Genomic DNA, 18,781 nt, shown 5'->3' with positions numbered 1-18,781 from the left:
GATCTGTCCAGTGGTCTATTATTTCCGCCAGTGATGCAACTGTCACCAAACATATTGAGTACTACAGCGTTATACAGGTTGGTCCGAACTGTATTCCAGAAACTTAGGAAGCATATTCTGCAGATAAAAATAAGTAAAAAAGGTCATATAAATGTATGTTCTAAAATGCTTAGTTTCAGAGATACAGGGTGTGGAAGTTGCATTTATATTTCGATTTTTTCTAAATAATTTCTGAAGTAACATCAATATTTGGATGAAAATTGGTGTCTGGGATTTTTTTGACATGAGAAATTTGATTTTGAGGTCAATATGACTCCTACTAGTAGAGGACGCCACCTACATGTGTTTTGATATTTTTGAAGCGCAATAACTTTTTGTCCGTACCTGTATAAAACTACCGAGTGAAAAAATATACATCTGTGTAAAAAAAGTACTCTGTGACTTTTTACGTAAAAAATATCTCTTTTTAAAAATCGCTACGAGCAACCGTTCTCAAGATATTTAGAATGGAAATAGTCAATACATGTTATTATTGACGAAAAATAAACACGTTGAGTAGATAGTTATTTCACTGAAATAATAAATTTGGGAAATTTTTATTTTTTTTAAATTAATCATAAATTTTTCTGCAAAAAATGACGATAAAACAGTTTCAGTTAAGCTTTTAGCACAAAAACATTTCAAATTTATGATTTCAGTCCAATAACTATTGTCAACAGGTTTATAATTTATGTCAATGATGACAGGTATTGATAATTTCGATCCCAAATATCTGGAGAACCATTACTCGTAGCGATTTTAACCAAGAGACCTTTTTCACGTGGAAAACGTCGTAAATGTATATTTTTTTACTCGGTAGTTTTATACAGGTACGGACGAAAAGTTATTACTCTTCAAACCAGTTAAAAAATATGTACGTGGTGCCCTCTACTAGTAAGAGTCATATTGACATCAAAATCAAATTTCTCATGTCAAAAAAACTCCCAGACACCAATTTTAATCCAAATATTGATATTACTTCAGAAATTATTTAGAAAAAATCGAAATAAAAATGAACCTGTATCTCCGAAACTAGGCCTTTTAGAACATACATTTATACGAACTTTTTTACTTATTTTTATCTGCAGAATATGCTGCCGAAGTTTCCGGAATACAGTTCGGACCACACTGTATATAAAATAGTTTTTATAATATAAAAGTAGGTATATTGCTGGTACAATCAGAATTTTGGAACTGTTGTTTTGTGTTGTCTGTCCAACAAGTAAATCTACCCACAGTATAATGCAAAATAGAATGGTCGCAAGTAAAGAAAAAAACCACGATGAGCGTCATCAATGACTCGACTGCATAGCTACCGCCATCCATGGGCGCCAGATTAGATATTTTTATGCCAAAGCCAGAAGTTCTTTTTCTCAGAACTTCTTAAGCTTGATTTTCATGCATCCGTTATCCGATGATACGATATTAATTTTATTGCTTGAATCTAAAGACTTCGATTGGTTAGAAAATTACGCAGTTTTCAAATTTATCGCATTTTCATGCCTCCGTTCGTCGAATATACGATTTGCTTGTGATTGGTGTCATTTTATATTTTTATTTCCATAACGATTTTGTTGTTTTTCTATAGTCTAAGTCTAAAGCTTGATTTTCATGCATCCGTTATACGTTGGTACGTTGTTGGTCCGACGCCGACGGTGCTCTGATTGGTCATAGCGTTTTCGCGCCACTTTTCATCCGTAAATATTTTACTTCAGCCCGTCAACGGACCCGTTCATACGATAACGGACGTTTTGACACTTTGTTGACAAATTTAATCCAACCCATAGATCCAACCTTAATAAAAATATAAGTAAAATAGCAAAATCGTTATGGAAACGAATGTATAAAATAACACCAACGTATATCCGATAAACGGATAAAATGATATAAATTGTACAATAAAATGTATGGAACTGATACGGAACAATAAAAAAAAATACGGAACGGATATGGAATGGATATGGAATGGAAACGGAAGGTATAGTGAGAATCAACCTTTATCGGGTAGGAATAAACGGGTCGAACCGTACGGTTAAAATATCTGGCAAAGACAGATATGAAACAAACCGGCAAAATTGGATCGAACATTCACATACACTTCGTACTCGTTTCTTCGTACACAGTCCTACTCGTTTGGTTAAAACCGTTCAAAATATCCTGGAAGTGCATGGAGGCGTTTAGTCGAGTCGACCGGTCGGAGCGGTCCGAGTCGATTCAGTACGCGTCCTCCTTAACACCGAGAAGGCGTTCACCGGCAAAAAATTGATGACGTTTCTGGTCTTTTATTTAGTTGCGACATTTCTTAACGATGTCACGGAGCTGTCCTTATAAAAATGTTATTTATTAAAAAAAGAACAAGTGCGAGGGTTCCGTACAAATTTGTAGGCACATCTAAATAGTTCAGGAATCGAGTTAAAAATAATTAAAAATCTGTTAAAGCTTGTGCGAATGAATCCCTTTCACACGATACCCCATCTGACACTATTATGTCAATTCAAAATTTGGACCGCAATCTCAACATTTGACAAATTCAAAATTTGAAAAAAGTCTAGTCTTCAGAAAAAAATGCAAAAATAAAAAAAAAAATCGCAAATTTTATAATAATTGTTTTTAATAAAAAAAATGTTGTTTGTATGCTTTTATTTCATATCATCGCTGGTGTATATAACTTCCTCCCTTTCCAAATAGCGCATGATATTTGCAATTTCAATACATTAATTTACCAATATGTAGTTAAAAAGCAGTATTTTTAAGCAGCAGATCACTCTTCGTAAACAGTTTAAGCCATTTATCGTAACCCACCAAATTGACATAAGCCTAAGCGTTTTTTTCTAGTACAGGGGGTAACTAAAGCGTTTTAAATAATGGGAATTGAAAACTTACCCGACGGTAAAATATTAAATATAAATTATATATTTTCGCACAGTAATATAAAATCGATGATCACCTAGAATCGAATAATGATATTTTATTATCACATTTTAGACGTTTCGTTAGATGAAAATAATGTTTTATCTTGTTCTGGAGAGTATGAAGTGACAACGAGGGGCATCGGTTATGAGTTTTTTAATAGCATTAAAAAGAATAGGCGCAGAGTAGCCCAGGTAATTTTGATATTTAATTAAAATATATCGATATAGTTATAGATTGTAGATTGATTAGTATGTGGCACACAAGGACACAAAACAATAGTTTTTAAACAAACAAAACGCAGAGTAATTATCCTATTTTTCTTGTCTTTTTTATGTTTACCATCTTTTCACAAATTTATCGCCTGAACTTTATCGAAACTATCAAATCACAACCACTTCGATTAATAATTTGTGAGGATTTTTTGTTCTCCCTTTCCCCTTTGAATATACGGGTGTTTCAAAAAACATGTGCCATCTCTTGTGGGGAGATTCCTCAAGTAAAAATAAGATTTATTTTTCATATCAACATAGCTCCGATTCTGCTTTGTCTCGTAGCTACAGGGTGTTAACGTCTTAATAATATTTCGATTTATTATAATTTTCTTCCAAGTACTTTTACTGATTCGAGTGAAATTTTGAGGGTAAAGGTATAATAAGGCATTATAAGTGGTACATTTTTTAATGCTAAAAATATGTCGATAAATTCATCAGGGACGTGCATATGAGTTATCACTGGAATATTTTTCATGTGCGCCACTGACATTAATTTGGCTGGCTCTAATGAGCCACCCTCGTTTTCAAGGATATTATATTATTGCATTTATATTATGCATTAGCATATTTTTCCAAAAGTATGCTAATGCATATTTGGAAAAATAATTTTTTTTACGAATAATTTGGTACCACACACTTGGTATTTCGAGTCAAATTGTTGTTATGAATCCTATGTTATACTTTCAAATAAACCATATATTGTGTTTGGTTTGGTTTGTACAGGGTCCGGCAATAGTGCATCGGGCATATGTAGCTCCTAGAATGAAAAACTTGGTAATTTTGTTTAAGTGTAAACCTAAAGTATGTACCAGGATGTATTTCAAGAAAATATTTTAACCGCTATAGGGAGAAATTATTTTATATTTTAGAAAGTTTGGCGTCGAATTTTGAACACCCTGTATGATTTACGATTACCTATTGCAAAATAATTACAGACCATCTAAAGTAAATACTTAATATAGTTTTGATTTGAGGACAGTTCTTGTATTTTTAATTTTTTTTGAAAAAACCTGAAAATTAATTATTTTTGATTTATTTATTAATATCTCTGAAACTATCGAAATATATTTACTCATATTTTAGGATTATGTAAAGTGATCTGAATGAAAGCCAAAAATGCAATAATATACAGGGGGTTCCATTTAAAAAAAAAACATCCCTATCCACTCACACTTTTTTGAGCCATCCTATAGAAGTTAAAGTATTTTCCTGAAATACATCCTGGTACATACTTTGTTTATACTTAAACAAAATTCTCAAGTTTTTTATTCTAGGAGCTACAGGTGCCCGACGCACTATTGCCAGACCCTGTATATTCTATTCTGAGTGTCATTTTCTATCGAATAAAGTAAATAAATACCGAGGATGCCATTTAAAAAATCCAAAGTTGTAATAATTTCCGGTGAAACAGGAAGTGACCGAAGACAATTATTGAATACGTCAATCCTAATTTATATCATATATTAACATACCTAATCTCGTTTTTTATATGAAAAACTAGCGTGTACCCACGACTTCGTTCGCGTCGAATTAATGATTTGTAATGGTGATGATAAAACAAAGTAAGAATTTTCATTAACATACAAACTGGATAAAATTTTCTCACATTTATGTCAGCATGAGAAAAAACAATATGGCGATATTTTTATATAACTTGGTAATATTTGAGGGGTAGTTTCATCTCGTTGGAATTTGACTTTCGAAAAATCCGTTTGCCAAAAATAAGCTTTTTACGTCAAGCAGTTTAAGCAGAATCGTGGTTAAGAAATTACCCAACTTATTGGAACACCCGGTATGATTTTTTAAAAATTTAAAAATGTCTAAAAAAAAAAATTAAATAAATCATGCCTGTCCAAGCGTTTTCCCGAAAGACTAACAGTTTTTTAAATAACAAATATTATAATATTTGAGGGGCGTTTTCACCCTCTTGGAATTTGAGATTCGAGAAACCCCTCCTTATCGAACCTCTACACCCCACAGTCAATCCGTTTGCCAAAAATCAGCTTTAAACGTCAAGCAGTTTAAGCAGAATAGTGATTACTCAATGGTCATATTTTATGAAACACCCTGTATAAATTTATAAAAAATCTTAAAATATGTAAAACAACAAAATAAAATATACGTGTTTAAGAGTTTTTTCCGAAAAACTCACCGGTTTTTAAATAAAAAATATTTTAATATTTGAGGGATAGTTTCACCCCCTTAGAATTCGAGTTTCGAAAAATCCCTTCTTATCGAACTTCTACACCCTAAAGTCTATCTGTTTTCAAAAAATCAGCTTTTTACGTCAAGCGCTTTAAACAGGATCGTGATTAATAAATGACCAGATTTTTCGAAACACCCTGTATATATTTTTTAAAAATCTTAAAATATGTAAAAAACAAAATAAAATATACGTGTTCAAGCGTTTTTTCGGAAACTTGACCGTTTTTTAAATAAAAAATATAGTAATATTTGAGGGGTGGTTTCACCCTCTTGGAACTGGAATTTTGAAAAATCCCTTCCTATCGAACCTCTACACCCTAGAATCAACCTGTATGCCAAAATTGAGCTTCTTACGTTGAGTGGTTTGAGCAGGATCGTGATTAATCAGTATGTCAGTCACTTAAGGATTTTATATATTAGTATAGATTAAAAAAAAATTATAGGGGTGAGCCACTTTTGAGACACACCTGGTATTATATTAATACCATATATAAAAATAAAAAAACTGCAACATTGTACTTTGATTTTTATAAACATATAAAATACAGTTGTTGTATTGGTTAAGTTATTATTCTTTCCCAACTCGGTTTACAATAGTGCCTATATAGTAACAGCAAATTGTATCAAAAAAATATCGTTAGTAGTGCTTCAATTTGTAATAATGGTTTTTATTTAAATTTCAACCAATACAATCTGATTATTCTTACGGTACTATTTTCGTATAAAATCAAGCATATTTTTAATACAAACTGATGGAAATAAAAGCTACAACGTGGTGCCTAGTACCATTTTAGACGCAAAATGCAGCAGTGTTTTCTACAATAATTATTGTGGGGTTTATTACAATTTTTTTTCCGTGTCACAACTCTTTAACACTTGTGTTCTTATAGAAAATGCAATTAGTATAAATTTTTCGAATAAGAGCAATACATCTTGAATTTGTTTAGGGTCTTTAGAAGCTCTTAAAATATTGTAGAAAAAAAAGTAACAATGAGAATATGGAACTGATTTAGTTATACAGGGTGTCATTGAAATAGTGTAAAAAAATCGGGGGGTAATAGTACTCCTAAAAATAGTAAAAAAAATTCCTATAAGTATAGGGCGGAAAATGCATATTAAGGGAGTTAAGGACACTGAAAGGGTGAATTTAAAAAACGGTTGTTTTGAAATTGTAGGCTTAAAAAACGAGATAAGACTTAGAAAAAAAACCTCTGCAATAAATTTTGACCCTAAATCAAATGGCGATACTGAAAAATTATTTGAAAAAGCGGAAAGGGTAGTTTTTGCAAGGGTAGGGGGTTATTTCGTGAATAACTTTTTTGAGGTTATTTTTTTTGCAACGTGGGTTCATTTTTTGAAAACTACATACTTTTTCCTACAAAAAGGTACTCTTGTTGCACATCGCCCAGGCGATGGTTTTCGAGAAAATTGAAAGCAAAGAGATTGCTCTGATGGGTTGCTAACTGGTTAATCAACCTTAACTTATGAAAGTTATGGCGGTTCAAAAGTAACCAAGTAGTTATTAAATAATTAATTGGAAAATCAAAATTTCATGATTTCTAAAACATCTTATTGCTTTAAAAAGGAAATAAACTTATTTGGTTTTAAAAAAAAATTGGTTTGCTCAGTGCCGATTAATACTGAAAAGCAACTACGGCAACGCATTATTGATTGTTCCAATCAAATTCGGACGACACCAAGGATATTCCACAGGGTATCTACGCAGATCGTGGAGAAGAAGAATAGATGTCTATATTGAAATGAATGGTGGCCACTTTGAACATTTACTATGAATGAATTAAGGAATGCATTATTTTAATAAGGAATTTTGGTAATTGGATTATTTCGGTTTTTAAAGCAATAAGATGTTTTAAAAATCAAAAAAAAAATTTTGATTTTTCAATTAATTATTTGATAACTAACTTTCATAAGTTTATGTTGATTAACCATTTAGCAACCTATCAGCGCAAACTCTTTGTCTTCAATTTTCTCGAAAACCATCGCTCTGGGCGATGTGCAACAAGAGTATCTTTTTTGTAGGAAAAAGTATGTAGTTTTCAAAAAATGAACCCAGGTTGCAAAAAAAATAACCTCAAAAAGTTATTCACGAAAAAACCCTATCCTTGCAAAAACTACCCTTTCCGCTTTTCCAAATAATTTTTCAGTGTCACCATTTGATTTAGGGTCAAAATTTATGGCAGAGGATTTTTTTTTCGAAATTTTATCTCGTTTTTTAAGCCTACAATTTTAAAACAAACGTTTTTTAAATTCACCCTTTCAGTGCCCCTAACTCCCTTAATATGCATTTTCCGCCCTATAGGAACTTTTTTTACTATTTTTAGGAGTACTATCACCCCGCGATTTTTTTACACCATTTCAATGACACCCTGTATTTATTGAAATAGCGTCATAATAAATAAATGTAAAACTACAAAGAGTGAGTCTTTTTTTTTAAATCTCCGGAAGTATTCGGAATTATTAAACTTTTAAGGTAACATATTGATCAAATTCCGCATCCATTTCTTCATTTAACCAACACATCTCTTCGAGTTTCCGTGATCTAAATGATAAGGCCCGAATTTGGGTCACCCTGTATAAGAGGATAAAATGTTTTTTATTGTTTTCAGTATATAGCTGAAACAGAAGAGATAGACACTTACGAATCTTTACTGAAACGTTCTGTTCGTACTGCTTTGCATTTGAAAGAAAGAAACCTAACTGAAGACGACGTGGTCTGCTTGTGTTCGTACAATCAGATTCACAGTTGCGTTCCATTTTTAGCCTGTATGTTTTTGGGGATAAAAGTTGCCTCCTTGGATCCATCGTTTACTCATGCCGATGCGTCACACTTGATAAAATTGGTCAAACCAAAAATTATGTTTATTGTTCCGGAGGTAAGTGCCAACCACAGCCTATTCAATAGGCAGCCAGTCGACTTACTATCATTTTCAAAACCAAAGCAGGAACAGGGATAGGAGTATTTGGGCCGAGAGAGCATCCTTCAGGAATCTGGGCTATCGAAAGATGCGTAATGCGTACAACTTATCTTAGATGAGAACTATTGGGAACAAGAAATAAACTTTAATTTTATCTGATAGTCAAGCAGCCTTAAAAGCGATCAATTCAGTAACCATCAATTCGAAGTTGGTCAAAGAATCTCTCTTTCTGCTCGTTTCGTCAGTCATGAGGGTCGTAACCTCTTTGAAATACCTCTATTCCCCTTTCTATATATAGAATATATATCAGACCATCTCATAGACGATCGACATCTATACTTCTCCTTCCTTGTACTTCCCCCATCACTATAAGCACAGATTAGGTATACTACATGTACACAGATAAAAATCTTGTCCCTCATTTGTAGTACGAAAATTGTTTTTTATGACGATGAGCAGACGAGTAAAATTTCCTAAGCGCAAAAATAAACTCGCTTTTAAACAGCGTAATAACTGGGCCGGTCAGGCGCTGTGCACAATTTTAGAGGCCATATAGTCTAGTCCCTTTTTCGGAAATCTTAAGTTTGAGAAGCATTTCATATTACTTTTTGGAAACTACCCTTTTCCCCCTAATTCGACCCCGCTGAATCCGATTCTGCCTGTTGCCAGAGCGAAATCTGAACCAGAAGTGAGATATTCAAGATGGCGGATTTTTTTTAAATTTGATATTTTTAGAGTTCCCATTGACATAGAAAAGTGACTGAGGTGTCTAAATACATATTTTCGAACATGACTAATTCAAAAATGAACAGTAAAATTTATTTGGAAAACTTTTTATGTCGAAATTAAAAAAAAAACATGAATTTTAACCGACATGCCTACAAAAATATGTTTTTAAACATGAAGAAATCAAAAATATCTTAACAAAAAAACTTTTGAGCTAATCTTTATTGTTAATTACAAAAAATATATTCAGGTCGAATTTAGGCAGACACTTTTACATGGAGTACATTTCCTTTCCTACAACTGCAGTTCTTGGTATTGCAAGAAGTTTTGCAATGGCAAATTACTAATTCCGGGCAAATCGTAGGTATAGGGTCAAGAGTCATTAGAAGTGGGGCTGTGTGATTCCCGTCAATAATCCAGCCACAATCTTCAATCGCAGGAAGTGATGGAATGGCAATGTGAGCATTTTCCCATACACATACCTGTAAATTTTCAAAATAAATAATGCATTGATCTTTGTCCCAATTCAGTTCATCATAACATACTTGGTAGTGGCACCTCTTGATGTGCAGCCGAAGAGCATCCGTTGTTGGCGGCATATTCTCCGGTTTCTTCCCAGCATCAAATAAAAGGGCACGGGCATCATCAGCACATTCTGCTACAATGCTGGGGTCAATCTGAAAAGAAAGAATGGTGTAAAAAATATGACAAGTTTGGCAAACCTACCTCCTTTGTACAAGAGGATGACAAACTTCTCGACGTTCTTGAGTATATCCTCTTCGAGTGGCCAGCGTCCAAGGCCACTCAAAAGCTTGCAGTTTTCCCCAGTGAAAAACTTCCATGCTCGTACTTTTGTGACAGATGATAGTTTTGATGTGGCATCACATCCGGTAATAGCATGGAATGCTAGCAGGTGAGTGATTTGCTCAGGCGCAAGTTTTTTGCAAATTTTGTGCACTGGAATAAACTTGGTATCGCGCAGTGTGCCACTCATCACACACAAGTAGGAACACTTCATTTTGGCAAAGTGGTAAGCTAGGAGCAGAACAACATCAGTATCCCTAGTCATAACAATAATATTTTCGGCCTGACTGTTGATGGAATGAAGAATCATACGGGTATCCGCCTCTTCGTGTGAGGCTTTCAGGCAATCAAGGTTACGGGCGGGATTAGTAGACTCGGCATGTGTCTCATCTTTAAAACCTCCTGACAGCACAACTTCAAAGTCAGGAAATTTGTACTGTAGAATTCGGTCAGACAAAAATCTGCATAAGTCTGCCTTATTTTCTGATAGTGAGAGAAAACGATTCAGGTTTTTGGGTAATGGTACACTACCATCTGCGATGGGGGAAGGGGGGAGAAGCGCGGGATGACACGAGCGCGCTGCTGCCAACTGTCAGTTTCTATTTGTTTTTCTTTATTTACAGTGTGCTTCTGGCGAAATACAATAAGTAATAATATAATAACCAATGAATGTATTAAAAATAGTAGCTCATTGTATAAAATTTATGTTTTTTTAAATTTCGACATAAAAGATTTCCAAATAAATTTTAGTGTAAATTTTTGAATTAGCCTAATAAGTGGGCGTGCTATGTGTATTGGAACCACGAAAACAATGCTTTGGACGATAAGTTTATAATCTGTATAATCTGTTCTATAAGCCTGTCTATATTGTCATTTAGTCTTCTAGCCACGTGTCTAAAATACTGCAACACCCTCTTCATGCATAATGATGATAGTCTGGTGGTTACACTTAACTCTTCCAGTATCGACTGATTAGTTCTCCTCGCGGTCCAGTGATATATTTGCATCCTTTAACTCTATGTGTCCACGATTCTGAGCCTTATGATAAGATTGGAAAGACCAACGTTCGGACCAGATTAATTTTAGTGTTTTTGGTTATGTATGACCTTTTCCATATTTCGATAAGTCTCAGCATCGCACTGTTGGTAAAGGTTATTCTTCTTTTAACTTTATTCTAGAAATACATTACATACATACATTCTACAACTTCATTCAAAGAAAATAAAGTTCTTCTAATCTAGGTGCTAGCCAACCAAGGGATGGAAGGTAATGAAAAAGCAAACGATCTAGCTAAAGACTAACTGGACCAGAACCGTTTTGCTTTCCAAGTGGAAACCAACTTAAAACGGAACTCAAGAACTTGAAAGACTCCATCAGTAACCTGGAATGCGAATCCTCAACGGTCTAAGTCACTCGAAGAAGATTTTCCTCGATTTAAGTAAGAACATTCGGATTGTCCCGAAGTTTTTAAAAGGACACTGTCTCCCCATTCAATACCTAAGTAGATTGAAGCTAAGAAACAACGTCAAATGCAGATTCTGTGGGGAAAATGGGGAGACACCAGAACACCTCTCACTGAGTGCACCGAGACGACAACCATTCGTGCCATAAACTTTAGTACGACTGGTATCGGAGGTGGAGAACTAACCTCTGTAAAACCATCTCAGCTACTGGCTTTTGTTAAAGCCCTGGGAGCGTAAGATGAGCTATAACTCAAGAAAGAGGGACCTAATAGATTTATAAGGTCGCGGTGATTAACTCTCTTCTCATACAATCTACAATCTACTATCGTTTTTATAGAAATCTGCGTACCTAACGAGATATTCGCTTCCTCTTCTTCCTGTGCCTTGTGCTTAGCCGCACGTTGGCGATTGTCTGTACTCTTCATACAATGCGTAGACTGCCGTTTTCGGCTCTTCGAAATATGGTGGCTGCGTCGCTGATGTTACACCAATCCCGTATGTTTCTTAGCCTGGAATGTTGTTTTCTTCCTGGGCCTCGCCGTCCCTCTATTTTTCCTTGTAGAATCAGCTTAGGAATGTAATATTTGTCTCCTCTAAGGATATGGCCGAGGTATGAGACTTTCCTTTCTTTAACTATATTAAGCATTTCTCGTTCATAGCCTGCAGTTCTTAAAACTTCTTCGTTGGTGGCATGTGCGGTCCATGGCACACGTAAGAGTCTCCGGAGAGTCCACATTTTGAAAGCCTCGATGCGGTTCAGGGTTCCAGCCTTGAGAGACAAGGTTTCTGCGCCGTATAGTAAGATGGGCCATATGTAGCATTTTACTACCCGTAGTCTAAGTGTTAGCGGGAGACTGCGTGCTAATAGAAGTTTTTAAGTTTAAAAAATGTTGACTTTGCATAATTCGTTCTAAGTTTAACTTCCTCATCGCAGTCCATTCATTGATCATGGCACCCAGATATTTAAATCGTGGAACTCGCTCTATAATATTTCCATCCACGGTCAATGCGGTGTTGATTGTAGGCTGGCGTTCTATTACCATAAGTTTGGTCTTGGCAGCGTTGATTTTAAGACCGAAACAATTTCCCATGTCCCCTATCTTATTTATTATTTGCTGGAGATCCTCTAAAGTTGGTGCTAGTATTGCCGTCATCTGCGTATCTTATATTGTTAATTGGAACTCCGTTAATCTTAATTCCTCCACTTTCTCCTTCCAGGGCCATTTGAAATATCTTTTCGACGTATATATTAAAAAGTATTGGTGACAGTATACAGCCCTGGCGGACTCCTTGACACACATTGAAGGTGTCTTGTGAATAAATTTTTGTTAACTCTTATCTCCCCGGTTTGGTTCCAATATAGTTCCTGTATGATTCTAATGTCATTGGCGTCTATTCCTATCTCGAGCAGTCTGTTTATGAGAATATCGTGTTTAACGTTGTCGAAAGCCTTCTGATAATCTATGAAGCACACAAAGACATCTTGGCGTTGATCATAACATTTCTGGATTAGTAGCTTGATTGAAAACAAAGCCTCTCTGGTACCCAGCCCCTTGATGAAGCCGAACTGTGCCTCTCCGCTTTTTTCTTCACATTTCGAGTATATACGAGCAAGCATGACTCGAAGAAAAAGTTTCAGAGCATGACTCATTAAGACTTATAAGTCTGTAGTCAGTACAGTCTTTTGGAGATGCCTTTTTGGGAATTGTTATAAAAGTTGATTTTAGCCAGTCGTTTGGAATTTTACCGGTATCGCATATTTGATTGAATAGATATGTGAGATGCTTTGAGTCAAATATTTTAAGAACTTCTGCATGCACGTTGTCATGACCGGGGCTTTTTCGATTTTTCATAGTTTTCTTTCATAGAACTTCAGATTCAAGAATTTCCGGGCCCGACCAGTCTTCACAATTGAGAGGTTATCTGTCTTCTCTTTGGTCTTCAAATAATAATTGTGCATAGCTTTTCCATGTGATGCATAGATCTACTGGGTCTAAAATCAATTTCCCATTGTGTTTTAGGGCAGGTATTGGTGCTTTTTTTCGCTTTGGATCTTTGGATATTCGCTTAATTTGTGTAAATAAAAACGCGGGTACTAAAAAACTAGCAAAGTCGACTGGCTGTCTAATTAATAGTCTTTGGTGTCAACACTGACTTAACAACATGTAGGTCTTAGAAATGATGATGCTAGCTGTAGAAGAAGCAGAAATCAACTGTGAACTGGTCTTGTATGGTGATGACGTCGATACTAATACCTCCACCCCTTTCAATGATTTCCTGGAACCTCATGACGATGAAGATATTTTCACCCCTGTAGAAATAGACGATCCCACAGAGACCATTGTTATTTTTTTCAGTAGCGGCACTACGGGCTTACCCAAAGGCATATGCAGTAGCCATAAATCAATATATCATCAGGGGAATCTAACGAAGTAAGTAATCATGTCTGTCATTGATTTAAATTCTAAGCAGCATCTTATCATTTATAAGATAGTCTTTCATTGACCTATCTTAATGCTATTTTTAGTTATGCGGGAATAATCAATTCAAATTCTATAATCGTGCTGTTCTCGACATTATATTGGGTATCTGCCGTGTTACATTTATCAGGAACAATTTTGTGTGGAGCTGCCAGGTTGATTTGTAGATCTTTTGATCCTAATGATTTGTGGATTTATTTGGATAAGTATAAGGTAGAAAATAATATTACGTAGTAAGTAAAATCTTTTAGAAATTCTTGGTTTTAGGTTACCTACTGTTTCTTAGCACCGATTCAAGGATATCAAATGATAGCTGCAGGCCGACCCGATGACATCGATACATCTAGTCTCACTGGATTAGTGACAGGAGGAGCTTTGTTTTTCTCAAACAAGCTCAGCGAACTGCGGGATTTGTTACCGGGGGCTTTTGTTTTTCAAGCTTTTGGAATGACGGAGGTTTCGGGCTTGTCTACGATTTTCAATTTGAACAAGACCAAAGATAGACTGTTATTGCATTACAGACCTGCTTCATGTGGTAGGCCCGTTCCTGGATTTAATTACAAGGTATCATCACAGATTATAAACTTTGTTTTTTGTTTATTGTTTTTCGTGGTTCCAATTTTTGGAATCTGGCACTAGTTAGGTTACTAGTTTGCGCACATAGCACGCCGACTTATGGCCTCTAAAATTGTGCACAGCGCCTGACCGGCACAGTTATTAGAGAGATATCGGAAAACCGAATAGCGTCATGCAGTATTTACGTGTACCTTATCATGGTTACGATATGCGCGAGTCAATTTTTAACGTAACGCACGCTAATTACCGCCTGACGTAATTTGCGGATCAATTACACCCAAGAACGGTAAGGTTAACTGTTCTTGAATTACACCAAGCGCTATTTCTAAATAACGTTTAAAAATTGCTTAAATAGGCATGTGGGGTATTTGACAACCGGGGCCGACCGGCGAGATCTTTTATTTTAGGTTATGTTTGAATTGTTTTGAATTATTACTTTAGTTTTATTAGGTAATTTGATATTTAAGTTGCTGGGTTTAATTAAATAAATATGGCCCAAAATATGGATTCTACCTCTTCCAATATTAAAGAACCTATAAAGAGGCTTAGGTTTACATCAGATGACGAGCCCTTTAGTTTTAAAATACCTAGTAAACAAAACAATTTCAAAGTTTTAAATTCAAAGTTAGGTTAAGTTTAAATAGCGGACGCGACGCGAACAGAATTCTTTCCGATGCGATAACTATAAATGAAGAGAGTTAATACCACCTCACGTAAAGGAAATAACACCTGGCGTTTTTGACGTCCATGCGCGCTATTCGGTTTACCGATATCTCTCTATTACGCTGTTTATTGTTATTTTACGCGAGTATATTTTTGCGCACAGGAAACTTTACTCGTTTGCTCATCGTCATAAAAAACAATTTTCGTACCACGAAAAGGGATAATATTTTTATCTGTATACATATAGTATACCTAATCTGTGGTATCATCATCATCATCATTTTCAGCTTATTCAACCATTTCCAATTATAGTGTAGCCTCCCTCACATATTTAGATACTGTCTTTTTAATTGGACCCATTGTTGTCTATTGTTGGCTATACGGGTCCAGGTTATCCCTGCTAATTTCCTAATATCATGAGCCCATCTCAGGTTTGGTTTGATCTCTATGTCTCTTAATTCCTCGTGGGTACCATGCTGTAATTTTTGTGGTCCATCTGTTATTCGTCCTTGTTAGGTGTCCTGCCTATTGTCACTTTAGGGATTTGACTCTATTGATGACATCTATTACCTGAGTCTTTTGTCGTATCCACTTTATTCTTTTACGGTCTTTCTTGATTATTCCCAGCATATTTCGTTCCATTAAGCGTTTTGCGACATGGACTTTCCTTCTGTTTGAATGTTTTCTTCTTTAGAAAGTTATAGGAATAAATATTTACTGTAAAATGTGAGAGCTTCTCTCTCTCTCTCTCTCTCTCTCTCTCTCTCTCTCTCTCTCCTCTCTGTTACCTTTTGGCGAGCTATGAGTTACCTTTTGGCGAGCTATGAGTTACCTTTGAGCTAGGCTGTTTCTTGATTCTTTTACTCTTTCGAGGAGTGTTTTCGCTTTTGCTTCCTCTGGAGCAAATACTTCGTAGAGCAATCGGAGGTATCTCTGTACTCTCAGCGGGTCGTCTAGCCCGCCTGGTTGCCAAAAGCTGGGTAGAGCAAACGGTAGCTTGTGTAATCTGTTGGTTCTAGAGGTAGGCTTCTGACCCTTACTAGAGGAGGTGGTCGCTTCTGCGCCACTTGGTGGCTAGTCTCGCGTGAGTGTCAGCTGCCTCTCCTGTAGTTCCCTTTGAAGCTGGCCCCCTGGAACTTGCAGTGTTAATGTTCTCAGTGTTGCAGGCTCCTAAAGTTGAGGCCAGTAGAGGCTAGTCTTCTATCTAGCCACGCATCCCTTTGACTTGGTCCCTCCATCGTAATATTTAGGTTTTTGGTGAGGTTGTCTTCTCTTGTCCGGGCGGATAAGCCATACCAATAAGGCCAATACCAACCTCCCCCCCCCCAATTCTATGAATAAAAATTTCCATACAACTCATTTTATTGCCTTTCAGATTGTAGATCCAGAAAACGACACGAACTGTGGTCCAAACGAACGTGGCGAACTCAGAATTCAGTCTGAGTTTATCCTGAACGGATATTACAATCAAGATTCCTCCGATGCCTACGATTCTGATGGATGGCTTAGAACGGGAGACATCGCCTACTACGATGAAGACATGTGTTTTTATATTGTGGGCAGAACAAAAGAAATGTTAAAATATCGTTCTTGGCACGTACCACCCGCTACTCTAGAAAACGTAAATAAAGTTATAGAGTACTCTCAAATGAGGAACAAACTTACTAAATACATTTTGTCCATTTTTTAAGATTTTCAACCAAAGGTGGCATCATAAACTACATACACGAAGTTATAATATTATGTCAGAAACGATGTTCTAAATTCATTTTATCCCATTCAAGTTAAATGACAGACTTTCTATGGGCTGTATGTCCATTGGCGGTAGACAAACAAACAGAAGTATGCCCTTTTGTGCTGTGGATATACTGCTGTTTGTTTGTCATTGCCAGATAAAGAGTGTAGTTACAATATCTCTATTTTTGCATTATACTACTTAAAATAATGAATGGAACTACGACTGGGCACCATGTAATTGGGGATAAGGAATGTGGTAGCAGGAAAATAAAGATTTAAATTTCACGTCTAAAGGGCAGTCAACAGTTTTTTTCAATTTCTTCAGATATCAGCAAAACTATATTTTTGTGTAGGTGTACTATTTTTATGATCTTTTATCCATTTTTTAAGTATAAGTATACTAGTTTTTGGCTTTCAGTTTCTTGCAAAAAGCGTAGCAGTTTTTCTTTGTTTGCCAAAAATCGAAAAAATGGACAAAAAACATCTAGAAAGTCTGCTTCTCAAATACTTAGTTATTTAGTTTCTCAAATACTAGTTAATTTTTATGTTAATAATAAAGGCAAAGTTAATAGAAGACAGACCTCCTACTACGAGTTTGGGGTAAAGTTATCTTGAAAACAGTTTTCGATAACACCATAAAATATCTTTTATTGTCTATTATAAATATTATTTCAGGTACTGGAAGACCATCCCGCCATCAAACAAAGCATCGTCATTGGTATTCCTGACGAAGTCGACGGTGACCATCCTATGGCGTTGATCATCTTGAACGAAAGTTACCAGGAAGAAGTTTCCGAGGAAGAAATCCAGGAATTTGTTGCAGAAAGGGTGAACGATACCCACAAGCTAAGAGGAGGAGTGAAATTTTTGGATTCTTTTCCTTTAACACCAACCGGAAAAGTGAAGAGAAAAGAGCTGAAAGAAATGGTCGTTGATGGCGTGATTTAAGAAAGAAAAATTTTATCATTTGAATTTTTTAAAACTTTTTATTCTTGTTACAACAGATATTCATATATGTACATTCCAGATATTAGTATTTTGGTATTTGAGACGGTTCTAAAACCTTATATATCAGTTAGAGACACGCTGTATTTTACTAGCTATTTGGTTATTTATTAATTAAAAGCATCTAATATATTAAACTGTAGTGCCACCAAACCATAAGTTATTACATGTCCCACTATCTATAAATAAATTTATTTAGATTATATTTATCTGTTTTTCTCTTTGAATAAAAAGACTAACTAAGGAGTCTAAGAGAAATTTATTAGGTATATACCGTATGATCGCAAAAACACCGCGTCAGAAATGAAAATCGCTGTCATTTTATATGTAAATTTATATGGGAAATGTCATCGATGTTCATTTCATAGCCATCGCTGACGCCGTTTTTTCTTGATCATACGATATTAAAAACTAATTATGTATGTATTTTTTCTACAAACGTCAAAAAATGACAAAGAAACAAAGTATCTTGGGATATTTTTTGATCAAAGGCTTACATGGAATACTCACATAGCGAAGGCAACACAGAAGGCTGCCATCTCTTTAGGTAGGTGCAGAAGAATGTGTGGAAAAAACTGGGGACTTAACCCTAAAATGACTCTATGCCTATACATAAGGGTAGTAAGACCCATGATAACCTACGGGTCGGTGGCGTGGTGGACAAAGACATCGCAAGTGGATGCGGTAAGGCTGTTAAGTTCCACACAAAGGCTTGCGTGCCTGTAAGTAACTGGGGCCATAAAAACCACTCCTACAAATGCGATGGAAGTCTTGAACTTACCACCACTACATATTTTCATACAAGGCGAAGCCAGATCTGTCATGCACATATTAATTCACGGTCAGCACATAAGCCAAACGCATAGTGCTGCTAACCAGAAGTTAATCGAAGAGCTAAAAGCAGACAAAGTATTGGGATTGCAACAGACACAAGGTGGGGAAGATTGGAGTAAAGGTGTACC

General features: G+C 35.6%; 1 protein-coding gene across 1 annotated transcript; it reads left to right on the top strand.

The window, feature by feature from the left end:
• The first annotated feature begins 2,804 nt into the window (after positions 1–2,804).
• On the top strand, positions 2,805–17,957 carry LOC115880633 (4-coumarate--CoA ligase 1-like). Its single transcript, XM_030897912.1, has 8 exons — positions 2,805–2,928; positions 3,025–3,143; positions 8,057–8,323; positions 13,528–13,790; positions 13,886–14,051; positions 14,106–14,402; positions 16,453–16,698; positions 17,490–17,957. Exons 1-8 carry the CDS (start codon positions 2,904–2,906, stop codon positions 17,760–17,762), a joined length of 1,656 nt encoding a protein of 551 aa, XP_030753772.1. The 5' UTR covers positions 2,805–2,903; the 3' UTR covers positions 17,763–17,957.
• The last annotated feature ends 824 nt before the right edge of the window (positions 17,958–18,781 follow it).

The sequence above is a fragment of the Sitophilus oryzae genome, unplaced genomic scaffold (genome assembly GCF_002938485.1).
Source record: "Sitophilus oryzae breed Bouriz unplaced genomic scaffold, Soryzae_2.0 scaffold_1639_pilon_pilon, whole genome shotgun sequence".
In the NCBI taxonomy this organism is placed as follows: Eukaryota; Metazoa; Arthropoda; class Insecta; order Coleoptera; family Curculionidae; genus Sitophilus; species Sitophilus oryzae.
This window is presented reverse-complemented; position numbering and strand designations above follow the sequence as displayed.

Coding starts and splice junctions, on each gene's coding strand:
- LOC115880633 (XM_030897912.1), top strand. CDS start 2,904: ATGGGAATTGAAAACTTACCCGACG. Junction 8,324..13,527: donor TTATGTTTATTGTTCCGGAG/GTAAGTGCCAAC, acceptor AACAACATGTAG/GTCTTAGAAATGATGATGCT. Junction 14,403..16,452: donor TTCCTGGATTTAATTACAAG/GTATCATCACAG, acceptor ATTGCCTTTCAG/ATTGTAGATCCAGAAAACGA.